General features: G+C 36.5%; 1 protein-coding gene across 10 annotated transcripts in view; it reads left to right on the top strand.

The window, feature by feature from the left end:
- SYNRG (synergin gamma) overlaps positions 1-26,719 on the top strand; it is a 74,773-nt gene that overhangs the window by 22,377 nt on the left and 25,677 nt on the right. For 8 of the 10 annotated variants that reach the window (XM_036033637.1, XM_036033636.1, XM_036033642.1 and 5 more), the window contains exons 6-15: positions 612-723; positions 3,555-3,761; positions 4,720-4,953; positions 5,862-5,939; positions 7,830-8,026; positions 8,907-9,155; positions 10,543-10,676; positions 15,662-15,780; positions 15,970-16,032; positions 19,860-20,807. In XM_036033637.1, the coding sequence (XP_035889530.1) occupies positions 612-723; positions 3,555-3,761; positions 4,720-4,953; positions 5,862-5,939; positions 7,830-8,026; positions 8,907-9,155; positions 10,543-10,676; positions 15,662-15,780; positions 15,970-16,032; positions 19,860-20,807 (2,341 nt within the window). The remainder of the gene's footprint in view (positions 1-611; positions 724-3,554; positions 3,762-4,719; positions 4,954-5,861; positions 5,940-7,829; positions 8,027-8,906; positions 9,156-10,542; positions 10,677-15,661; positions 15,781-15,969; positions 16,033-19,859; positions 20,808-26,719) is intronic. The other 2 variants (XM_036033643.1, XM_036033644.1) reach the window with 1 other exon arrangement.

The raw sequence follows: 26,719 nt of genomic DNA, 5'->3' as shown, positions 1-26,719 counted from the left end.
CTATCAGCCAATCTTCTCAACTCTTTTTTACTAGCATTGGAATGTTTGTAGTCTTCTCTAGGGAGGCATTAATATAGAATATTGATGTATTAACATAACAGCTGCATCCTAAGATATTTATAAATGGACCTTTTAATATTTTTATGTTCTTAAAAATATTTTTATATTCTATAAAAGTATTCTATACACTCTATAGTATACAGTGTCATGTTATGCCTTTGTTTTATACACTAAGTGTTTTTCTGATTTAGAGAATTCACTATCATAAGTATGTGGTAGCCCTGACTGGCGTAGGTCAGTGGATTGAATGCTGGCCAGTGAACCAAAAGGTCGCCAGTTCAATTCCTGGTCAGGGCACATGCCTGGGCTGTGGGCCAGGTCCTTAGTTGGGGGCATGTGAGAAGCAACCAATTGATGTATTGCTAGCACATCAATGTTTCCCTCCCTCTGTTTCTCTCCTTTCTTTCCCCTCTCTCTAAAAAATGAATAAAATATTTTTAAAAAGATGTAGTAAAAACATTGGGAACAGATTAATATCTATACTTTTAATTTGGGAGTATTTAGAAGTGAGAGATAAGTGAAGAAATATGAGTACATTTGTTGTCCCTTAGATAGGAGAGAAGAGCAGAGACGATGCTTTGGAAGCCATAAAAGGAAACTTGGATGGGTTTTCCAGAGATGCTAAGATGCACCCTACCCCAGCATCACACCCTAAGAAACCAGGTATTTTAAGTTAAAGGTTTTCTTTTGTTGGAAGGTGATTTATGTTCCCTGTGTGTTTAATTGACCATTATATGTGTGAAGAGCCAGGGCTGACCTCTTCCTTCAAGCTAAGTACGGATTTGGATGTCTTAAAATTTACAGTGGGTTAAGAGTTCTGATCTGGATAACTAACTACCTTGAGAAGAGAAAAACTTTGTCTTCTAGTAAATGCCAGTATGTCAACTCACTTGTAACTCTTCTGTATGTATGAGTATGTTAACAGTAGTAAAACCCATTCACTCAAAGCAAACATCATCATTTAAGGCGTTTATCATTTTATTCTCGTTGTTTTAAAAGAATTTTGCTTTTTATGAGCTAATTCAGATTTTATTTAATTTGATTAAACTTAGAAATTTTTTAAATGCCCCCTTTAAAAAAGCCATGGGTTTAATAATGCTCCTCATGAAATTTTAGTTTCGTTAATACATTTCTTTGTAGTTTTTATTATCATTTATCATCAGATAATAAAAAAATGCTTATTTAGAGCAGGGTAAAGGGATAGGTTTTTTTGCATGTGTTTTGAACATTTAACTGTTGAAAGGAGTCTTGCCTTTATATAATTTACTGTATCCTTTTAAAATTTGATGTTTTATATTTTATTCTCAACAGATTTCAAAAATAACACACCATTAATAGGTGAACCGCTTTCATAAATCATTCAGCCAATCAAGTACTATTTCTTGCTGGCATATATTATGTTGATAAATTTTATCTCAAATCTCATATAGTTCTTTTTGTAGGAGATGTCAGGAAGGAGTACTCTAATATTGTCACAGGAACCAGTTTTCAACTTTCGGGGACAGTTTTGACTATGTCCTGTTAATTTCACCTGTTAGATCATATACTCAGATTATCATTTCAAAAATATGCCCTAAAGTAAAGTATACACAGATTGGAAAGAAAATGGAAGTTAGCGATCAGGTTGAGTTCAAAAAACATATCTAAAAGTGAAAATTATCAGTTGAATAAGCTGGCCAAGAAGTGATTTAAGAATAGACATTGGAATGTTAAGACTGGACCCGACGTGGAACAAAGGAGAAGGCAGCAGAGAGGAGTGGTCACTTTTAGGTCTAACACTGTTCTACCCATATCAAATGCCCTTTTTAGGCAACCTGGTGTCATTTAACAATCTCATTGTGAAATAATAAATTGGTGATTTGATACTCAAATAATCTTGTGAGTTCAATCAACATGTGTGGAGTTAGCTGTTTCTAGTTCACTGCTTCATGCTTAGCCAGAAAAAGATTCTTCTGGAGCAAGCCTAAGGAATTTTTAGAGCTTCTTCAGTTAGAGTCTTAAACTTAGGCCTAAAGTATATAGAGTTTCCAGTCTTTTACCACCAAAGGCATCTTTAAATTTGCTCCCACAGACTGTTTATCTGAAAATATTGAATATATAAACTGTATTGACCATATAACTTCTACATTTTATTAATCATATATAGAGCTGCAAGAATTTATAAGCCAAAATATGTACCACATAGAATTCACATAATTCCCATAAGATAAAGAAACATTGGTTTAGCTTTTGCAGCCATATTACTAATAAATAGGTCCATTTAAAAAATGTAGTCATTCTCTATTTTCCATTATTACTTCTTTATACCTAAATTGAAAACTTAAATCCATGCTCTCACTATTATTGGGAGGGTTGGAATTCATTATGGTATGGCTTTTTTTCTTTCTCTTTTTCAACAAAACTAATTAAAACAATAATTTTACATACCCATTTGGCATCTTTTATAGACCTTTCTTTCAGTGCTTCCAGATCTTATTTCACAGATCCAAAGGAGAAATGTCCAGAAGAGAAACATATCATGTCCCCATTGTTCAGATGAGTCTTTTTAAAAAAGACTGCCCTTGTGACATTAGACTTCAGTGAATATTAAAGCATTTCAAAGTAATTAAAACTATGGCATTGATGGTATTGTAAATGAGCCTTATAGTAAATGTTGTTCCTGTTAAGGAAGGTTTATCACATAAGAGAATCTCACATTTAACAGTAAAAGGCTACAGTGATCTTTATATTCTTTAGAGCTAAAGTAACCATAGTCCTTAGTCAGTTGAGATTTACTTTCTTAAATTGACTCTTAAGTTGTTTGACTCAGCAATTTATGGTGTCCCAATTTTTATGCTTTTCACAAAAAATATTACCTTGGCAATGTGTTTAATGTTCTTGCTGTCTTTTGTAATTTTCATTTTTCACATGGTAACTTCACTGAAATGTGAACTATGCAAAGTGTATGGATTAGACATGATATATGAAAAATTATAAGTATGTGTCATACATTCTTTCTTACTGGCATAATGAAATTTAATCATCAGAGTCTGTTTCTGTTCAAAATGTCTTTGGCAGCATTTGATAGACTTGCTTATTTCTGGTGTATATTAGTTTGAAAGAATATTATCCAGATAAATAGATTACTGGAGTTTCAAAAGTAATCATCACTTAGATGTAAATTATTGGTGGTGATGTAAATTATCTCGGGAAAAAATTAGTACTAACTTAATAAGAGAAGGAAAGAAATTTTGAGTTTTATATTTTTTCTGGTTTTGAACAAAATACAGAATAGCTATAGAACCTCTTTTTTAAAAGACAAAAGATGTGTATGAATAGACATCGAAGTATTTTGTATTGGTTGTGTAAGTCCATTTGACTCTCGTCACGTTATTTCCTGTTCTCCTGCACTATTCATGTTTCGATATATTCTTTTGGAATTGTACTACACCTTAATTTCTTTCTCCCTATGATTTTCATTTCTGTGTGTTTCATTGCCACTTTCCATTTTGCAGATTATCCCACATCATCTCATTCTAAAACTGTCTCCCCATCACCTGCCTTTCTTGATGAAGAAGAATTCAGTGACTTTATGCAGGGGCCTGTTGAAGTTCCCACATGTGGGCCTTCTTCCACTTCCCAGCCTTTTCAGTCTTTCCATCCCACCACCCCACTTGGCCAGTTGCATACACAGAAGGCTGGAGCACAGCCTCTCCCTCCAGGTCAGATTCTAGAGTCTTTTGCCTTACATGGTGTCCCTGGACAAATTCCTTATTTCTCTACTGCTTCAGCCTTATACAATGTACAGAGAGCAGGTAACTCCGAGAATATTAATGAAAGTATTCTTAAGATAATCTAGGCTTATTTATTTCTCTTATATACATTGAATAATACAGTGATGTTCACAAAGAAGCATGTACCTGAATATATGAGTACTATTGAAATTCACCAAAATAAGAAACTAGATTTTTAAATTTCCAGGGCCTCACTTTTTAGAAAAGTGATTGAAAACTTTTGCTTCTAAATTAGATACTATTTAAACCACCTTAGAATTTTAAAAACAAACAGATTTCTTCAGAAGATTACTCTTGTTTGGGAAAAATCACTAATATCCTTTTCTTAAGAGAAATGAGCCAGGGAAAGCTGCTTTAGAAGATGCTCTCTCTAGTTCAGGTTCTTCATTTATAATCAGTTTGTCCTCAGATGAATCTTTAAACACTTCTGTACCTCAGTTTTGTCACTGTGAAGTAATGGGGGTTGGGGCAGGTAACCACATACCATGCCATGAGACACAGAGTAGTGCTGAGAGGGATCTCAGGGATCTTACTTACTCCAAGCCTTTTCAGTCAGTCGACAGAGGTGGAAACAGACCCAATGATGATGTTACTGGCCAGGGGTCTCACCAGTAATTAGTGTGAGTGTCCACATCTTGTGTAGCCACGAGACTTCTAAGGTAGTACTCCTTCCACTATACCATTCTACCTGCTCTCTCATAGCATTCTTGAGAATCAAAGTAGGTAATGATGTTTAAGTTCTTTAAAATCTCTTTGTCTCTGAAGTCCTCTACACATGTGTAGTGACTGAGGGTCTTCCCTTTAGAATCTGGGGGTGGAAATGGGTGATTGAAAAAATTGGAAATTTGCAGTTACATACAAATAATCCTTCATGCTGTTTGTTTAGGCCCTTCTTTGGAGGAGAAGCTCCTAGTATCTTGTGATATAAGTACATCTGGGCAAGAACAACTTAAATTAAATGCTTCTGAAGTTGGGCACAGAGCCCAAGGCCCAGGTTCCAGTAAGAACCATCCCAGTTTAACAGCCACTATCAGGGGTGCTGTAGATGGACGTGTAAGTGGCACCACCACTGCAGAGGCAGAAAAGACTTCCGAACAAAACCTGCCTGTTGAAGAGAGTGGTGAGCTCATGAAATATTCAGCAAAAAGTTTATTTAACCAAATGCCGCTCAAATGCTAACACCTTAAGCATTAATCTTAAAATGAATGCTGCTTGATTTTGCTAATCAAAATTTTGCTTAAAATATATTTAATGCATTCCTTTCTCCAATTAACCCCTATGATTTTGCTCTGAATTCTTTCAATAAACTGTTAATCCTTTTAAAAAATTTTGATAGTTTTTAAAATCAGAATCATTCCTGAAATTTATTTTATAAAAACTCTTTTTCCCCTCTTTCACTTTGTCTTCTTCCATAAAGGTTGAAACGTTTAAATTTAACTGGAAAAGTCACCAATGAGAGTACAGTTTTGCTTCTCAGAAGTAAATCTGATACACTGCTCTCCAAAAGTTTGTGAATTGTTCTAAACTCAGCTTGCAGACATGAATTAGAATCTGGGCAGCCTAGGAGGTAAACTTTTGCAGGATATTTCATTGGACAAAATAAAAAGCAAAAATCCTATATATCTAAGGCAGTGGTGTCATAATCAGGTAAAAAGAAATCAGATGTAAAGAAACATTAAAAGCTGTAAGTAAAGCCTAGGTAACTACATTTTTTTTACTATAGAATTTTTAAACCAATGATTATTTTATTTTTTTCTTTTAATTTGTAATACATGTGAGATGGTGCAAGTTTCGTATGATTCAAAATATTGATTTGGTACACCTTAGGTTTTTTTTTTAGCAGACTCTTTAAGACATAGTAATGTATAGGAGGTTGTTTAGAAACCAAATATTTTAGTGTATTGGTGACTTTTTTTTTGGTGGCTCCAGCCTGTGCTCTTTTTATAAAATACTGTGACTCGGTGTGCTTCCCGCATCTCCTAAATAGACCATTATATACTCGAGATAATGTTCCTTATCTTCCTGTAGGTGTGGGAGTATTTCCCTCACAGGATCCTGTGCAGCCCAGAATGCCAACTTGGATTTGCAATGAGAGTTTGGTTCCAGGTAATAAAAGCTTTGTCCAAGATTCCCATCTGGACATTTTGCTTTAAATGTTGTGAATGTAGTTGTAACTACTGTCATGGTTATAAAATATGCAGAAGGAATTGTAACTTTCCTTGTTTATTTTTTTCTGAAGCAGTACAGAAAATTAGATAGGTCTAGTGTTTCTTAATGCTTCCTCATCTATGAAATAACTATGTGAACGAAGGGCAAATGTTTTGCTTTAATGTTTATTGACCACCATGTACTTTTATTTCTAAAAATTTTTCTTAGATTTATCATGCTTTAAAAGACATCAAATATTTTTATAGATTATTAAGTTATCAAGAGTATTACTAATATATGTTATGCAATTTTCTGAACTCTTGGTGATTAGTTAATATTTTTAAAATATTCCTATGACTTTTTTGTCATGTAATAGCATGTGAACTAAGAGACCAGGTAGCAGATCTTCTTCTCTACTAGCAGACGATGTTCACTTTTTTCTTTAAGTACGTTACTACTGCTGAGCCAAAAAAATTTACTATGGTAAATTTTGTCATAGTAGTCAGCTGATACAAAGAAAAAGTCTGTTTAAGCCATGGTTGATGGGCATAGAATAATGACTATTACAACAGAGTATGTTCATCAGTCTTAGTAAATTGTAATGTTATATTTGCTGTACTTTGCCAGCCCCTTGTAAACTAAAGGTAACTTTCATCAGATCTTCAGTTTTCTAGATTGTTTATAGACTAAAGTTGTTCCACACTTGATTAAATAAAACTCATGCAAGATCCCTATAGCTGAACTTCTTTTTGAAAGAAACCGGTAATGTCTACTTTACATCATAATCACATAATCATGAATTGAAAGGCTAATTTCCCAAACTGATATGGGACTTCAGTTGTACATGAAAATAATAGGTTTGCTTCCACCTGCCCATTAGACAGTTTGCATCTTTTCTTCTTCCTCTCTGTCTTCAAGCCCGACAGAATTTGGATCTTGTGTATTTTGGAGTTCTGTCCATTTTCTGCCAGCTTGTTTTTCTTTCTCCCAAACATCTGTGCACATAGAATCTCCTCGCCAAAATATGTGTTGTCATGACCAGGCTGTTAACCTGCAATCCATATTTAAATCATAGGTGTAAAGTTTTTGCTTTAAACATTTTCCTCTACCTTTCCCCTACCCACTTTCAGCCCCCAAACTCCTCTAACAAGGGTTGTCAGATTTAGCAAATAAGCATACAGAACATCCAATTAAAGTTAAATTTTAAATTAACAGCAAAAAATTGTTTAGTATAAGTATATCCTATGCAGTATTGGCATCCTGTATGTTTTATGGCAACCTTGTCTCTGACAGCCTTTCTCACTTTGTCCTTTTGAAGCTCCATTTTTTTATGAAAGCTCCCCCTTTTTTTCTGCTTCCTCGCCTTAACTGAAACTGAATTTTCTCTGAAAGCTCTATTTTCATAGCACCTTACCCAATGATGTTTCCTCCCACAGCCATCGGGGCACGAAAGAGGTGGTACTTGTATAAATCTTGCTTCCAGCTGCTGTTTTCAAACTATTACCACCATCATTACAGCTTCTTTTTTAAACTCCAAAGCATCTGCCTGTACCATATACATCTTACTGTTTTTACTATCTTCCACTAATTGTAAGACTTCCTCTCACCCTTAGTCTCAAATCTTCATCTTTAGGACCCAGCTCCAACCTCTCTTCTAAGTACTAGACCTCGACTGTCTGCTAGATATTTGCACTTGAATATCTTGACAGCAATTCAAATTCTGACGTGGTTTTGGTTCTATTAAAGCTGTGTGACTTAAGATTATTCTCGTGTAAGCAACAATAACAACAAAAAAGATCAATCAGCTGAAATATATTTATGTTTCTAATCTGGTCTTGCCTTTAATAGATGCCTATAAGAAAATCTTGGAAACCACAATGACTCCAACTGGAATCGATACTGCAAAACTTTATCCCATTCTGATGTCATCTGGACTTCCCAGGGAAACTCTTGGACAGATATGGGCCTTAGCTAATCGAACCACACCTGGCAAACTTACTAAAGAAGAACTTTATACTGTTCTCGCCATGATAGCAGTAACACAGGTAGACATAATTTCTTAAGTTAGATGAAATAACTTTTCAGTATAAATTGGGAGAATATGAATCCTTTGTGATTACAACCTCATAGAAGTCCTTATACATTGAAATTTAGAACATTTTCAAGATACGTTACTTCAAAAATGTATAGTTTATATGAAGCACTAGCAAAATATTCCTTTGTTTAAAGACTGTTTAATACACTAAAATCCTCTGGCCTGACTATATATATCCCTTCTGAACTTGAAAGTTAGTTAGCAATAGATGAAATTACTCTCTGTCCTTTTACGTCCTTATTTAAAACTCCTTAGAGCCCTGGCTGGGTGGCTTAGTTGATTGGAATGTCATCCCACACACCAAAAGGTTGCAGGTTCAATTCCCAGTCAGGGCATACACCTAGGTTGTGGGGTTGATCCCCGGTTGGGGTGTGTATGGGAGGCAACCAGTCGATGTTTCTCTCCCTCTCTCTTTCCCTCTCTACCCCCTCCCTCTCTAAAATCAATACCCATATAATGTACTAAAGTGAGGCTAAAAAATAACAATAAAATTCCTTAGATATAGATAAAGTATTCTCCTCTGTCACTAATTTCTCACATATTATAAAACCATTTGTAATATATGTAATCATGATTTGGTTATAGTAAATTACCCAAACTTGTCAGAGTGTAAAAATGTCAGAATTGGTATGTATTGGCCATTTCTTTGCTGAATACTAGGTTTGCATTAACCTTGTAATTTATTTTCTTGTATCAAATTAATGAGTTGGGAGAGTTAACAGTGGAATTATACCAAGACTACAGATTTTACGTTTTGGTCTGTCTTTGCCAGATTTAGGTTGTATGTGGTTTGCGATCCTCTAAAATGTTTTCATTTTCCTTCTGTATAGAGGGGTGTTCCTGCCATAAGTCCTGATGCTTTAAACCAGTTCCCAGCAGCTCCTGTTCCAACTTTAAGTGGCTTTCCCATGACTTTGCCTACTGCAGTGAGTCAGCCCACTGGGATGCCTTCAGGCCCTGCAGGCTCCATGCCCCTCAACCTCGGACAACCAGTCATGGGCATTAACCTTGTTGGACCAGTGGGGGGAGCTGCAGCCCAGGCCTCCAGTGGTTTCATGCCAACTTACCCTGCAAATCAGGTAAATGGAGAAGCTGCATATTCCAAATAATCCCTAAAAGTGGATCTGGGCAACTTTTTTTCCAGAGATACCAAGAAGCCCTGGCTGGCGTGGCTCAGTGGATTGAGTGCTGGCCTGCGAACGGAAGGGTCACCAGTTCAGTTCCCAGTCAGGGCAGATGCCTGGGTTACAGTCCCAGTTCCCAGTAGTGGACCGCCAGAGAGGCATCCTACACATTGATGTTTCTCCCCTTCTCTTTCTCCCTCCCTCCCCCTCTGTCTAAAATAAATAAATAAAATATTTTAAAAGAAAAACAGAGATACAGAGAGGACTGCTGGATTATGATGGACTCTGAAGGTAAAAATTAAACAGTATTAAAACAATACAAAATTTAGTTTTTCATTATTTAAAAATCATGAGACAATTTATTAAGCCCTAAAATACTTGAATTTTGGCTAAAAGTTCATAGTTCTTTATAGTAAACATATTTTAAACATCCAGAATAATAAAGTTAATTAAATTCTTAGGCTGTATCTCTTGAGGAAGCTGTTAAACCTGGAATTAAGGCACTTCCATTTATTTTTCATTTCTCAGATTAGCAAACATTTTTTTAAAACATAATATTTAATGTCAGTGAAGATGTAGGGGAAAGAGTTTATTGGTACAGCCTTTTTGAAGGCAGCAGTAGCTATCAAAATTCTGTATCTTCTGACCTAGCAGTCATGCTATTAAGAATCTGTCCCACAGAAATTAGCAAAGATACAAAAGGATATTTACTATAGCATTGTTTGTTAGCATAAAAATATAAAAATAGCTAAATGTCCATCAGGAAAAGGAAGGTTATATAAATTTTGGTTCATCTCTACAGTGGTAAATGGATCATGAAAAGGAATGAGATAGATCTAGATATACTGCATTGAAAAGCTGTCCATGTCATTTAATTACATTTTAAAGTGGATAATGATATAAGTTTATTTTTCTATAAAACAATGAACTGTAAGCAGTACTCACTCCCAGAGCATGGGATTTGGAGTCAGTTTTCACTGTTAACTTTATATGGTGATGGGTTATAACAAGCTTATATCACTTTAAATTTACAGACATGTATAAAATGGTTTTTGAAGGATGAGAGGTTCTCAGTAATCTATTAAATGACTTAGCTATTTAAAAATTGTACAGGTTAGCCTTTCAAATCAGCTTTTTACCATGTGTACATCAGAGTATCTAAAAATGTAAGGTTCCTGCCTTAATTAAGTCTTTGAGTTGATTTTATCTAAAGGGTGTTCTTCTAATATTAAGTAGTCATACCTAAATGTAGAATTTAAAAGGCAGTCTTAGAAATTGACAGTTGGAGATTTGTTATTTTATCAATTTCATGCTTTCTAGTTAAATGTCCTCTTAAACCTAGGTGGTAAAACCAGAAGAAGATGACTTCCAAGATTTTCAAGATGCTTCTAAGCCAGGATCCCTTGATGACTCATTCAGTGATTTCCAAGAGTTGTCTGCTTCTTCAAAAACAAGTAATTCCCAGCATGGAAACAGGTACAAAAGAGTTGAATATAGTTAACATGGTATTTAGTAATTGAGGGAGAGACATCCCTGATGAAAACCCTAAGTGTAAGAGGATTAGGACTCTCTACTCTCATGGTTTTCCTGATTAATCTCTCTTTATTCGTAGTTTTACTCTTCAGACTTTGGTCTGCATTGTCCATGTTAGACGTCAACTCCTTCCAGTCCCTCTTGGTACACACCTGCTTGCCAATATTTTCTTTGCCTGTGCTAAACCTGATGTATTAGAGCAGAATGTGCCTTTGCAGTGATGACTTCAAGTTCTTACATTAGAACCAGGTCTTCGACTGTTGAAAAGTTTTTTAGACTAGAGCATGTAATTTGATATTTTTGCAATAAGTGTACTATTGATTTTCCATAGAAATCATAATTCAAAAGACCAAATATCATTATTCACATTTCTCCTATATTTGACATCAGTGACTTTTAGGCCTTCATATTTCTGTTTGTTTGCACAGATAGTGGCACAAACATTTCTCTGATGTTTTATGTACTAGCTTAACTTTTAGGTACAGTAACTGATTCAGTACATTCTCAGTACCGTTTCAACATTTAAAAAAAATACTTAGATACTTCTTTTGCAGAGTGGAACATACCAGAATTTGATTAAGCAATGTGAATTACTTCAGGTTTTTTGGAACTTGCTTTTGTCAGGATACATATTCCATTTCTCTTATGTTCCTATTTGTGCAGATCCATTCATCTTTTCTGTTTTAACAAATTGATTATATCTTAGTCAATACCTCTTGCGTATACACTGTACCAAGAACTGAGGGATAGGCATTATAGAGAATTACAAATTAGGGGAAAAAATTATTTTGATTTTAAGAATATATCAGACAAATGTAAATGACACATAGAAAAAAAACATATGAGGGGATGTGACTTTAAACTACTGAGAGCTTTACTCTGAGAGCTTTACTACTGAGGGCTTTCCATGCCCTCTATACCAGCATACATATTAACCCGATAGACACAGAATATTTCTTTCTCATATCTCTTCCTTTGAACACAATGTTCTACTATCTGGAACACACCTGAATGGCCCAAGGCATCTCAAATCGCGTGCAAAAAATTAAATCATTGATTTCCTACTTAAATAAAAATGTATTAATTCATCATTTCCTTTCTTAGTGAATCATGTCACCATAACCGGTCACCAAGTCAGAAACATGTTATTTGGCTCCCTCCTCTCTTCTTTACCACCACCAGCTCTGTCACCTCTGCCTGGCATGGAAAGGCCGTGTGTGACCTTGCTTCTGCCTACTCTCTCTACCGCTGCCGTTTGCCCGCAGCTTGTCCTCCGGTCATGCCAGGATGACTTCAGATTCACCGTGCTCTTTCAAGCGTCTAGCCTTTTATATTACGTTTTCTTCAATCTGAAATTCTTTCTATGGTTAATTCTAGTTCAATTTCAAAAATTGGTTTGATATAGGAAGTTTTTACTAGCCCCTCTGAGTCAGTCCCCATCTCCAAGATGAGTTAAGGGCCCCTTCCTCTCTCCTGTTAAGGTACCTTATGAATATCTGTGCCCTAATTATAATTACTGGGTTACCTGACTATTTTCCTCACTAGGTACCCAAACACAATCTTTTGTGCCTACATATGTAGTACTTAGCCCATTATACGTACTTAATAAAGGTTTGTTGGATGATTGTATTGTAGTATGAAAATTATAAACTGAAGTAATCAAATGTGTGGTTCATTCCTCTGGGGAAAAAACCTCTAGTACATGAAATTAAAATTGAGGTATAAAAAGTTTTAAGATGGAGGCCAGACCTGAGCTGTGTGGGATATTAGCAATTTTGTGTGGCATTGTCTCCCCGTCCTAGTTTACTTTCATACATAGCCAGTCTTCGCAGATTTTCTTACTCAGCTCTGACTTGACTACTTCCATGCTTTCATTGCATGAAAACATTTTGCTCTTGTCTTAAGAATCCACGATCATTGTTTACTTACTCATTCAGCAGCGTTTACTTAGTATCTGCTATATGCCAGATATTGAAGTGGGCACTAGAAATACAGAAGCAAAAAACAATTCCTGCTCTCAAAAAGCTCAGTATTGTTTGTTTATTTTTTTAATCCTCACCCAAGGACATGTTTTTTTGTTTTTTGTTTTTTTAGAGAGAGAAAGAGGGTGGGGAGGGTACCTCCCATACGCACCCCAAACAGGGATTGAATATATAACCTAGATATGTGCCCTGACCAGGAATTGAACCCACAACCTTTTGATTTATGGGACAATGCTCCTACCAGCTGAGCCACCTGGCCAGGATGAAGCGTAGTTTTATCTGGGTATTTATGTTATGTGATAAAACTCTCTTAGAATTGGTCCTTAAGTGTGTGTGTGCATATATAATGATTTCCCTAGTTTATGGTAGTCTATATTCCATATTGTGAGTTTATTTTAAAAGGATATTTATTACATCACAATATGAATAGCTAAGCCTAGGTGAGACCACTTTGGGTGGTATTTTTAAGCAAAAAATGGGCATTATTTGTCAGAGAACATGAAAAGGAAAGTAAATTGTTAGAAGTAGGCTGGATTGGAGAGTATTTTTAGTCTGGGAAAAAATGACATTATTAAGGGCAACACCAACTGTGGGATGTCTTATGATTTGTGACATAATCTCTAAAGCATTTTAGAACTAAGATGTGGCATGGTGAAAGTGATTCTTGCTACTGTGTGGGGGATAAATTCAGCTGCCATCAGGATAATCCTGTTGTGAGATGGTGAGAGGTGCTCTGGGCCTTAGAATCACCAGTACTGAAAAGGGTGTATCCGAGGAATTGGTTGGAGCCAGTGTTGAACTGAATGCAAAGTCAAAGGAGAAATAGTGCTTGCACCAGCATGAAAAGGGATCTAAAGACAGCAACATCATTCACTTATCCATTCAGAAAATGCTTGAGTGTGTCAGGCCTCGTGTAATAAGCGAGGCAGACATGGGGCACTCAAGAAGATGGGATAGGATTAAGGTGTAGGAGTTCTGAGTTGCTTAGGGGTTTTTTGCTTTTTAAATGGATGTATTTAGCAGGAATAATTGTAAAGCACAAATGGATTCACTAGAGAAAAAGCAAAATCCTTTTTTCATAGCCAAATTCTTTACAGTCTTATCTTTCAGTATAAGGAAGGTTTTTTAATTTTAAAACAATATGTCTGTCACTGAGTACCCGAGTATTACACAGTAGGAATAACTGTTCTTATGTTTAGAACAGATAACTACTTTTTATAACTAGCGTAAACATTTCCATGGTGATTATAGTTTGTTTTGTTAAATAAAGCGTTCAGAAAATGAACCAGAATGAGTTATTTGTAATATGTATAAAATCCCAGTCTGAGTTTTGGTTGTTTTTTTTTTTAATGGAGCTGTTTTATTGAGTTCAGTCAACAAGATCCTCTTCCTCGAATTCTGAAAATAATTTTGAAATTCATAATATTCAATTAAATGTCACATTTAGTAGAAGATTTGACCAAAGGACTCTAAAAGACCATAGCTAAAGTTGACAGGTCATGTAAAACAAATAGATCATTCACCTTTGTGTTTTTTTCTAAGACATTAATTACCTTTATTCCTGTGTAACAATCTGTTCAATGAATTATAATTTAATTACTTATGGAACTTTTAAAAATTCGCCTACAACATATAGGTTAGGACTTGTTCGTCAAGACCAAATATGTAGCAGCTGTTTGGTAGTGATGTGAAATGATAATGTTTGATAACAGAAGTCCTAAAGCACTATGGGCCCCCATTAACATGTATGTGTAAGAGCTGGGTTTCTTACCTTGCTTGGAAGCCACTGATAAGAAGATTTAAATGACTGTGGAAAGATTTTTGCTCCAGGGCAAAGAACTCAATAGAAATCCATTTATATAACTTGCAGTGTCTGATATATTGAGTGACACAAACTAGTGGTGAAATATAATCATTTCACATGCAAAGGTTGTTCTTCCTGGGAGCTGCCTGTGTCTGATAAGAGGGGAGGGAAAAAAGCAGGCTTTTATAGTGTGTGGTAAGCCGTCCAAGAATTACCCACCAAGATACTACTCATTACACTGTTTTTCCATCCTGGGAGAAATATGACCACAAGCAAAAGTATCTTCATCTAATTTTGAAGTGATTGTTGTTTTGCTGAAAAGATAGCTTCTGGGAACTGCTGTGTGATCCTTGCAAAAATGCAAATTGTATTAACTCTACTGCTGCTGTCAGATGTGTGAACTTTTGTCATTAAGCAAGGCAATATGATCAAAAGAGGAACAACATTCTTAGCTTCAACAACATTTCATAAATAGATTTTTATCTCAACTATTCCACCTCTTTATTGTGACCCCATTTTAGAGAATAGTTTCATTAAGGATAGATCACATAATTTACTTTAAAATATTGGGGATACCTAGTTGGAGCAGTTCACTTTTATGGACATAAAGTTAAAATTGCAGTAGGTCATCATTCTATGACCATCTATTTCCAATGACATTCCAGTTGTTTTTATGGCTTAAAAAGGTTAGGTGGTCAATGTGGATCTTGACCCCTCTTCAAACAACAAGAGAATTATTGGGTGGGTGTTGTTTTAATATATTTTTCCAAGAAAAAAGCATGTTGATTTTTTTTAAAGATTTTATTTATTTATTTTTAGAGAGGGAAGGGAGCAGGGGAGAGAGAGAGAGAAACATCAGTGTGCGGTTGCTGGGGGTCATGGCCTGCAACCCAGGCATGAACCCTGACTAGGAATCGAACCTGCGACACTTTGGTTCGCAGTCTGCGCTCAATCCACTGAGCTACACCAGCCAGGGCTAGCATGTTGATTTTTATCATTTGTGGTATATGTATTCGAACTTTTAAAGCAGGGAGTCATAAGTTTTAACCAGGTACCTGTTTGCCACTTTAATTCTAAGCTCCTACTTGATAAGGAAAGGATTCAGTGTTTTCGTCATTAAGAAATACTTTTTCCCCTTTCAGTGCCCCTTCTTTGTTGATGCCACTTTCTGGAACTAAAGCATCAGCTTCAATGGATAAATATGCTGTGTTTAAAGGAATTGCAACTGACAAGCCCTCTGAAAATACTGTTCCATTTGGAGGTAAAAGCAGTTTGTGAATTCATAAACCTGTGAATGTAGATCTTTGTTGTTAGTGGAGACCTTCTATGGTAAATGTACAATGCTTATATCACATGCTAAGTATGTTCGGCTAACCCTGTCTGCCTTACTTTCTTGAGTTGTGATCTCAAGGTTCCTAACCTTACTTGAGCTTCTGTGTTTTCATCATAGAGCCTGGTGATAAATATAGTGCTTTCAGGGAACTTGAACAGACAGCAGAGAGTAAATCTTCAGGTAAGTTTTTGATTCCTTAAACGAATAAATTATTTCAGTTTCTGATAAAAGAGATCTTTGAAGATTCTTTCAGTAATATTGAAAGTGCCTTTATTTTACTGTGTGTGGGTTTTTTTGTTGTTGGTTTTTTTTTTTTTCTGTGTCTCTGGAAATTACAAGGAGGTGACACGTGGTTCAGTTATTGCAAATGATTTTCTAAAATTTAGGTCAAACCCCAGAGCAATTTGATTTCCTCTAAAGATAGTGTTCCCTTTCACCAGAAGCCCTCAGCCACATTAGACTCCTGTAGCAGATGGAGGGCTGTGACTACTTCCAGTTACTCTAATGTCCCTAAGACTTCAGCTGCTGGCAGTGCAGCGATCTGTGGACTGTACAGAAGGCAGCAACCAGTCTTTTACTTTTCAAGATTTCCAGAATTGGTTATAATTTAATAAGGTGAAGTGAAAGGGTTTTCGTGCATATGTGGCTTCCACCTCTGATAGAAGGGCTCAAATAGAGTGGAAAGGTATGTAGAATGACAAAGTGAGAGCCATATCTTTAAAGCCTAAAAGTTATGCTTGTTGTTAAATACTACTGTAAACCTGATGTGTAGGGTTTAGATAATCCATATGCCACATTATGTTCTTCAAAGCTTAACTGCAAATGCTATGAAATTTGTATACTCTAATGAGGATTTCTTCTTGGGAACAGTACCACGTTCTGCCTCTGTGTACTCTGCTCAGATTTGGAATATCCTTCAACAACCAGTTGTTCTCACCTTTCTGCCTAGGGGATTAGGGTGAGAGTGGGAGGGGTGGGAGGAGAACATAGGAAAGGTAAGTATATGTGATAGTTAAAGTAGAAAGTGTACTACTTAAATATCTCTAAAAAGGGAGACTTACCTCTTCTGGATACTCAGTCCCTTACAGTTCTTATATTCTAAGAAATGTTTCCTTGTGTTTCATTCAAGCCTTTACAATGTAATAACTATTTCTTCCTCCATGCCTATATTAGGTACTAGGAGTACAAAGATAAACCCGAGGAACTTTTGCCTTGTTCATTTGTCATTTAGCAATGCTTTCATCAACTCTTGGGCCAAGGCAAGTTTGGAGTAAAGAGCATGGTTTAATATCAGGGTTCTTTGTGTAGTATGTTATTAATGCTCATATGATATGTATGTTATTCCTGGGAAAGACAGAAGTGCCACCAAAATGTAAGCAGCACCTTATTCCTGCTTTATGGTACTTTGTTAACAGAATCCCAGATTGGTGTTGCCATTTTTGTGTGCTTGCTTTCATTCCTATCTTAACTTTAACTCTATGGCCTTCCAAGCAGAAACGCCAAATTTGTTTATTTTAGGAGAACATATTTTATTCTACTTGCATTAAAAATACACTGGCCCAGGCTAGTAGCTCAGTTGTTTGGAGCATCATCCCGATATACCAAGGTTGTAGGTGCAACCCTAGGTCAGGGCACATACAACCATCAACCAATGAATGCATAAATAAGTAGAACAACAGGTGAGTGTTTCTCTGTTTCCTAAAATCAATAAATACAAAATTTAAAAAACAAATACATTAGCCTGACAAAATATCTCAGTGTCTTAGATTTTATGAAGAATCTTATGGTATTGTACTCAGAGCTGGGAGCTTATTAGGTTACAAAACAACAGTTTAATAATATTTCCTTTTTTCTACCCTCCAGTTTAAACCATAAATTAGGTTAATGAGAAAAATGTTTTATATACATAAGTGAGAGTTATTGAAGTTTTAGCAAAAAGTGATCTCTTTTGAAATGTTTTTAGGGCCTAAAAACTGGCAATTAGAGAGGCAAACTTATGAGGATTCAGAAGTTAACTGAAAAGCTACCCATGAAGTAATATGCTTAGTGGACCTGCTGATTTGCAAGCTTCAAATAACTGTAACTAAATTGTTTGCCCCCAGGTCCCCTTTGTATTTGAACTTGTAAACCCACCCATTTTCATTCTTTTTAACCCTTTCACCCAGCTTACATTTCCAATGGAAAACTTTACAATTCATCAGTAAGTTTAGTTTGCTGTGGTGATTTCTTTTTAAAAATAATAAGGCAAAACTTGTCAATTTCACAGATATTTCAAAGCAACACATTAAAAATCTTGGCTGTGACAAAAATTGGTTGCTTGTTACCTTTTCATTTACAGAAATAATATGAATATCAGTGATATATTTGCCTAAAATACTAGGGTAATATTTTTTAAGTTTTACATCTGCTTCTCCTGTCAGTTTGTGAAATTGACTATAGTTTTATTGGTGGTACATCTTATGAACATAAAATGAGGAATTCTGAAAGCTTTTCCTTTCTTTCTAAAGTTTCCCTCATGATATTAAATGGATTTCTTTGTGCTGATGAGTTCTGCTGGTGAGTTGGTTACATTTCTCAGATTAGGAAAAGAAACCAGCTTCCATTATTTTCCATGCTTTTCCACTTGATATATAGATGTGTATATCACTTTACATGCACGATACACTAAAGCCTATGTTGTTTCAGTGACAATTTTACGAATTGGATTTTGGCTTTAAATACATTTTTATAGTTTATATACTTCTGTATCTCATTTTTAGGGATAAATAGAATTTAAAAAGTGGATGAGGACATTAAAGCTTTTATTTTAATTTATAACTCTTTAGAAATGGCACTCATATTTTTGAATGAGTGATATTGGTATAGCAATATTTATATTTGGTTTATCTCTGGTTTTCATTACCTGGTATTACCTAGTAAATTTTATGGAAGATCTTCAGATACCATTGGAAAACTAAGATCATTTGCATCCCAGCCTCATACCTGTGAGTGATAACATTACTATGATAATAAAGAATAGAAAACCTAATAAGAATCAGGGCTCCAGATTTTTATCAGTATCCTAACTGAATCTATTTAAATATTTATGAGAACTACTTTAATACCTGTTTTCTCTAAAAAAATTTAATAAAAAATTCTGTCAGAATCCCATCCTCAGAGTAGCACAGTATAAGCTAAAGTTTAAATCATATTCTTTGAAAGTTTTAAAGAATAATAGAGTTGGTGTGTATTGAGATCCCTTTGAATTTTAATAAAGAAGTGCTCAGTGAGGTGGCTGATTTCAAAAAAACCCCAAGTTCTCACAGATTTTTTTGTGAGCTTAACTTTCTGTGTTGGAGAATATAGGCAGAAGCTGCTTCACAGTGTGGCCTTGGCCAGAATGTTTTACAAATAAGTAGATACCTTTTCAAAGGTTTTCATCAAAGTTCCCTTTAAATTAATTCCTCCATATACTTGAGCAAGACAGCTAGTATCTAACCACATGCTTGACATGCCAAGTTAAACAAAGGGTTGTACATCCTTAATATTAGATGCAGGGTTTTTCATAATATTTCATTGGTACCTGTGAGGTGTTTTTCCTGATTGATCACCATGTAACACATTTTATCTTTAAAGGGCCACTCTTTTAGTATGACTCTTCAACACCAACTTTTTATTCTGTTTTGCACCTTTGGTGGGCAGCCACAGTGAGAAAAGTCCTGCGAGCAGTGCTGTTGGCCAGCTGAAGGGTCCAGCACCGGGAGACTTATCGCCACACCAAAGGGAGCGAATGGAAATGACACTGTTAGGTGCTCTCGGTTTGGTTTTTATTTTCATATCACTAGCCTTAAGTGTGGAGACAAATATGTAGCTTGTAAAGGGTATTTGGTAGGGTTTAGACTGTAGCTAAATTATGTCAAGGCAGTAAGGGAAACGTCTGTGGAAGTATGCTTGTCATTTACTGTGCTGTGCACCACGTTGTTTTCAGCTCAGCATTCTGAGTTATTTGACCCTGTTTTTTCTTTCAGGAGAAAACTTCGCAGAATTCAGAGCTGCAGGGACTGATGATGGTTTCACCGATTTTAAAACTGCCGACAGTATATCACCACTAGAGCCACCAACAAAAGACAAAACTTTCCCAGCCACCTTCCCCTCAGGAGCTATACAGCAGAAACCACAAGCACAAGTGAAAACTCCTCTGAACTTAGCAGATTTAGATATGTTTTCATCAGTTAATTGCAGCAGTGAGAAACTGTTGTCTTTTTCACCTGCATTTAGTGCATCAAAATCTGTTTCTACACGAGCACAGTCAATAGGATCGGCTGCAGCCACGCCGGCGTTGGCAGCAACTAAATCTTCTAGTTTGGCTGATGATTTTGGAGAATTCAACCTTTTTGGGGAATATTCTAGTCCAGCATCTGTTGGGGAGCAGGATGACTTTGCAGATTTTATTGCTTTCAGTAATAGCTCCGTTTCATCTGAGCAAAAGGCAGAAGACAAATATGATGCCCTTAAAGAGGAAGCTAGTCCTGTTGCTCTAACCAGCAGCTCAAGCAACATAGTGAAGAGTGGACAAAACTCAGCTGCTGCATCCACCAAATACGATGTCTTCAAACAGCTTTCTCTGGAAGGATCTGGGCTAGGCACTGAAGAACTGAAAGATAACACGCCTTCAGGAAAAAGTGATGATGATTTTGCCGATTTCCACTCCAGTAAATTTTCCTGCATGAACTCAGACAAATCCCTGGGAGAGAAAGCAGTGGCTTTCAGGCACACCAAAGAAGACTCTGCTTCGGTGAAGTCCTTGGATCTCCCTTCCATTGGTGGCAGTAGTGTTGGCAAGGAGGACTCTGAAGATGCACTCTCTGTGCAGTTTGACATGAAACTGGCTGATGTGGGAGGAGATCTTAAACATGTCATGTCTGATAGCTCTTTGGATTTACCAACAGTTAGTGGCCAGCATCCTCCTGCTGCAGGTGAGGAATTGGTGAGATTGCTCTGGTGATAATGACGTAGATTTCAAAGATGGTTCTGTGGGTGTTAATTCACAGACAAGTAAGGCTCTGGCTCTTAACCTTCATGAATTTCTAATAATTAACATCTTTGTTACCAGACCCCTTAAAGCAGTATTAAATTTCAGTCTGTGGATACTTGGATATATGGATACCATGAATACTATGGAACTTATATTTAAATAGCCAAAATATTCTTATTTTTGAAATCTAACACCAACTTGATGTCAGAGGCACATAAAAATCCACTGCTAGATGAACTGTACATTGTCAGAAATTTTGATAAAGATTTTTGCAATGTCAGTAATGTTCCTCCATTTCTGTGAGTGAGGTCAGTGTTTCCCTCTCTTTTTTATTTCCCTTGGGTATATTTGACAGCTGCCGATATAGTGTTCTGTTTGGTTTACAGAAAGTGACTCTTGTTAGGTCAATAAAGTAAGAATGTCTAGCCAGTTGTACTGCAGTTTGCCACGTCCCTATGAGAGAAGGAGAGGGAAAGCGCTTGTGTGTGGATGTGCTGTGCTCCAGGGTCTGGCAAAGAGGAGGGCATGCGTGGTTAGTGGACTTCAGGTAAAGTTTTCAGTGTTAACTCTATTGTTGGAAGTACTAAATTGTAACAGATCTGTAGATGGTAGAATAGAGTAACTACTCACTTTCTCATAAAATGTTGGAAACTACAAGGGAGCCCTCTTAAAATTCTGTATGGATTTTCCTGTATTGTAGCAGTTTATTCTCTAGTTTAACTTATGTCATAAAAACTAGAAACCCAAGTGTCCTAGTTTTTATTTTGTTTTGTTATTTGATACATATATATATAGAAAGATAAACCTATTTTGTGGCCTTTAATAATGAGAAATATCTCAGTATTACTGTATTAGTCTAGAAAATTTATTATGCATATAAAGGGTTTGTTGTTGCTGTTTTTTAACTAGAGAGGAGCGCATAACACACTTCCAAGTTTACAGATTCAGGCAGAAATTGTAAAGTGTTATGACTTTTGCAGGCAGAAAACAAAATTGCATCTATCCTTTGGCTATTGCAGTGTTAGATGTATCCTTAAACAGGGTGCTGAGTCAGGAGCAAGTTATCGTAGACATTGTGGTTCCCATTGCTACCTACCGAGGTATTTCCTAGTGCAGCGGCTGTCTGCAGAGCTCCTTGTGCCCCTGACTGGCTACTTCTTTTTTTTGTACTTTTCTGCAAGTGGTTACCTATATATTTTATTTGCTGCTGTTCATTTCTCTTTTTTGTATGAGCTTCTTGAGCCACTATAGTTGGTTGCAAAGTGCTCCATTTTCTGAACAATATTTGATTTTTATTTAAAAATCTCATAACAAGTAAACTAGCCTTCTGGACTCTGAAATTATTAATTAGAAGCTATTTTTCTGAAAGTGAATCTATATTCTTTCACAGTGCCAAGCTAGATGTCTTTATGGATGAGTCTAATCTGGGTTTGGATGTCTTTTCCTTTTTTTTTTTTTTCCATTTTATTTGGGGAGGGGAGATTGGTTTTTTGATTGAGTCTGTTGTGATTGACCTGTTAAAACAATTTCCTGTGCTCATGTTCTTTTATGTATGTTTGGGACATTCCCAGCTTGGAACCTGTAATGTTCAAGCCAAGTATCTTCAGTTTGAGGATGTTCTTAAAAGCAGACTGTTTCCTCCCTTTGATCTGTAAACCTGTGGAAAGGAGCAGTATCCCTTTAGAGCGGTTGTTAAAGGGGTTGACGCCTGAGCAGTGCACTGTACTGCCGTTGGGCAGAACTGCTGCATCAATGTATGGTAGAGCGAAAATGGCAGGGACTTCACGGGAATTTGGTTTTTCTTTATCCTCATGTTGACCACAGTATCTCTTGCTCTCTTAGTTTGAGGGCTAAAGTTACTTTTTGGAGAACATAGAAGTGGGCTCACGAAGAGAGGATAAAACGTAGTAGACAGTACTGTCTCTGGACCTAATCCTATTTAGAAACCCTAACCTAACTCTGAAGGGGATACTGTCTCTTTAACTCTTGCTATAATTCTTTGTATGGAAGGTAGATACTGCTAATAACATTGCCTGATTTCTCTGCATATTATTACATTTAACCCTTTGAGCCCTTGCTGCATATAATTTCAAGTAGATTGCTTTTGTCCCCCCACTAAATTTAATCTCTCTGGCACGGAAGCATCTTCACGTGCCATCATTAAGGTCATTTGGTTTCCTAGGCAGCAAGAGCTTGCCTTCATCTGTGACACTCAAAGGGTTAGCAAGACTTCTGTAGCCGCCTACCTACCTACCTACCTACTACCTGTAAAGTAGCTCTTTGACGTTGAAAATCTTTGTATTTTAATCAGCGCCTTTTTTTTTTGCCTGCTTTTCTGATGTCTTTTTTTCAAGTTAGACATATTCTGTGTGAATGTGCCTTTTCGAACTTGCTTTGGTATATTCCACTGCAAATACTGATCTGCATGCTTATTCTGATGACTTCTTTTCCAGCTTTTCTGTATAACTCTTTTGTGATCTGTAAGTCCTATGTTAATAAATAATTCTTTGGCATATTTTGAAAGTGTGGGGATGTGTGTAATTTTTACTTTTTCAGGGTTAGTTCAAAGAAATCCCTGGTCCATATCAAGTGTAAAGCAATAGCATCTCCTTTGGTTAGAGGCTTTCCCTCTTTGTTTTGTTTCTGCAAACACCCGTCTCCTAAGACAAGTGCTAGTGCATTTTAGCCTTTTCCCTTATGATTCCACTGATAAAAGTTTTTAACGTGGCACTGAATTAAAATATAACTTTAAATATTTTTAAAGTGTAAACTGTACGCTATTTTACATATTATAAAATTTACTCCTTTCTTCCAGTGAATAACCTGAGATTTTATTGGTCACTACAGATCACAGAACCTGTCTCCAGTAGGAGTTCCGTGATGAGGAGAGGGGGGAGGTGAGGGGACAGACCTAAGAGCTGAGTGTTGGGAAAGATGGACACATCTGTTAATAATTAGATGTCTGTAAATTTAATTTAAAATAAATTACAAGTGGTATTAAGATGGACTTCTGAGTGCAGTAAATGTAAGCTGAATTTAAATTGCTATCTCGGTGATGGGAAGTGTTCAGCACCAGCACCAGAAAGTCTTCAGGGCTGAGTTCGATCTGAGTGGAAATTGGGTGCAGCATCCTCTCATTGCAGGGCGCGCGCTCTTTCCACTCTAGAATGGGCCGTGCAGCCGTGCTCAGTTGTTTGTCACGTAGTCCATAATGCAGGTTCTCAGAAGAAGCAGACTTTAAACATTTCCATTTTTAAGAAAAGAATTCTAGGAAGATCCATAAAAATGAACAAGAATAGGCCAAATTTGGGGGGAAATTTTTCCATATTAGAGTATAATAATAGCAAAAAATCTTGGGCGTGTTATTATATTCAGACCAGAAACCCAAGACCAATAAACCTTGGTAAAAGGGGGTTGTTTCTATGGCTTAAAATTTAAATTTTACATTTTTCTTACAGTATGAGGCTTTAGGTCTTTGTTCTTTTTTAAAATTTGAGGCAGAAAGGAAATTAAACCATTGAAGATGAGGATTTTAATAGCATTCCTGAGATCAGTTGTACTATCTGAAATATGCCATTTGAGAAAGAAAAAAGTTGCACATTTGGGTTTAGATTAAGAAAAGCTGGTTCTGCCATTTAAAATATGTATTCCAGGGCACAGTGCTTTAGAAAGTCGAATAATACTTGGTTTCAAAAACCTTTCGTACTGCTAACTGATTTGGCCACCAGAGATTTTGGTGTAGGCTCCATCTAGAGTGATAATACTAGGTGCCCTTAATTTAGGACTTTCTGGCACCATATATAAGACCAGTCTTGTGGAAGCTTTGACTAAGCCAGTCCCTTGTCGGTGGAATTATCTAATGCTAGATTGGTCTGTCCGGGACTGTTTTATTTTACCTACTTTCTGCAGTTACCTGAGCAGGCTGCAGAAAATGACTAAATGTAACTGCATGTAATACAATCACATCCACAGATAGAACAATTAATGTTTCCAGGGTAACATTTACTTTTAGGGGGGGAGTTTTAATAATATAATAATATAAACTTGCAATGAAGCCTTAAAGAACTGTATGCTCTAGGTTTAAACAAATAAGAAAATACTGTTTTGTTTACCCCAGTACCAAGTGAAGGAAGATACCATTAGTGCTTGACTTCATACATCAGTGCCTGAGAAATTATACAAATGTACAATATGAATATTCTGTAATCACTCTAGTGTTCACATGAAAACCCCTGCTGATTTTTAAAAGTAGCAAATGAACATGTCGAAGATACTGGTAACATCAAAGGACCTGGGCTAAATCCTAAAATAACTGAAAGAATCAAATTATTTTATTTAAAAAATTTTTATACTCATTTGAGGACATTTTTCATTGCTTTTTGGAGAGGGAGGACGGGAAACATCGATGGGAGAAAAAGAAACATCAATGCAAGAGAGAAACATTGATTGGTTGCCTCCCCTGGGTGACAGGACCAGGGATCGTATAAGCCCAGACTGGGAATTGAACCCACAACCTTCCATTTACAGGATGATGCCCCAACCAACTGAGCCACACCGTCTAGGGCATATTATTTTATTTTCAAAGAGCTGCTTCTAGCTTTGTTTTTCCACCAGCTGAATACTTTTGATAAGCTGGCCTAATATCTTTGAGAGCACAACAGGGCCATGTGCATGGGAGGGTCTCCTGCATGCCGCCCTCTCCAGTGCAGAGCCAAAGGGCCCCAACTGTAATCGCCATTTTCTGTGCTCATTTAGTGTGTTTTTGATGAGTTTAAAAAATTTTTTTTAATCTTTACGGGATGGCATTCTTCTTTTTTTTTTTTTCCATTGCTTTTAGAGAGAGAGGAAGGGTGAGAGGGAAACATTGATGTGAGAGAAACATCGATTGGTTGCCTCCTGTATGGACGCAGATTGGGTATTGAACCCACAGCCCAGGTTTGTGCCCTGACCAGGAATCAAACCTGCAACCTTTCGGTTATGGGACAATGCTCCAACCAACTGAGCCACACCGGCCAGGGCTTTTTGATGAGATTTTTAATGATGACTATGAGCAGTCTCTCTGTATGTCCTGACACCATTTCTCGGCCTTCTGGCCTCCTCTGACTTAAAATATCCACAGGATTACCACTTTTCTTTATTGAATTTGCAGCATTGACATGGAAAACTGAAGGTGCGTACAGATAGCAGGCAGAGCATGGCAGAGACGTGTGTGAGCCAGTACAGAAGAAGCATGGGGGGTTGCTGTGCCAACTAAAGAACACTGGAAAGCAGTTAGACAACAGCATTTTCCTGCTTTCCTCAGCAGCACCTATGAAAGTGTTAGAGACTTACAGGACCCAATCAGACCATGTTCTGTAATTAATAGAGAATGTAAATATGAATAGGGCCAGGGTAGAAAGAAGCTGAAATGTATAAATAGTTCATGGTTTTCTTTGGTAAGTGAAATTTGAATTAAATTGGCATTGAAAATTAAAAGATACATAATTATTTTCAAAGACCCTTCCTGAGTCCATCGACCATTTTTATTGTTTATAAAATACTAGGGAATAGTGGAATTTGCACATGTATCTCCTTTCTTTTTTCCAAACCCCTTTTTCAAAAGCCTGTGTAACTCTTAATCACCTGGGCATATGCTTCACAGCTTGAGAAAATGTCCAGGGGAATTGGCGTGGCCTCTGTGTCCTGCAGTGGCAGCTCACATTCTTTGTTCCAAGAAATGCCTGTTTTCATGTACAACATCGGTTCAGAGGGGCTTTTAATGGAGGTTATGGAACAGACTGATAGAGTTACTTACTAGCATAAGCGAGAAGTCCATGTTGTGATTTGAGATACAGGATGAAAAGCAGATTGTAC

This window comes from Phyllostomus discolor, chromosome 8 (assembly GCF_004126475.2).
Source record: "Phyllostomus discolor isolate MPI-MPIP mPhyDis1 chromosome 8, mPhyDis1.pri.v3, whole genome shotgun sequence".
Lineage (NCBI taxonomy): Eukaryota > Metazoa > Chordata > Mammalia > Chiroptera > Phyllostomidae > Phyllostomus > Phyllostomus discolor.
Note: the sequence above shows the minus strand (reverse complement) of the source record. Positions and strands in the feature narration are given on the sequence as shown.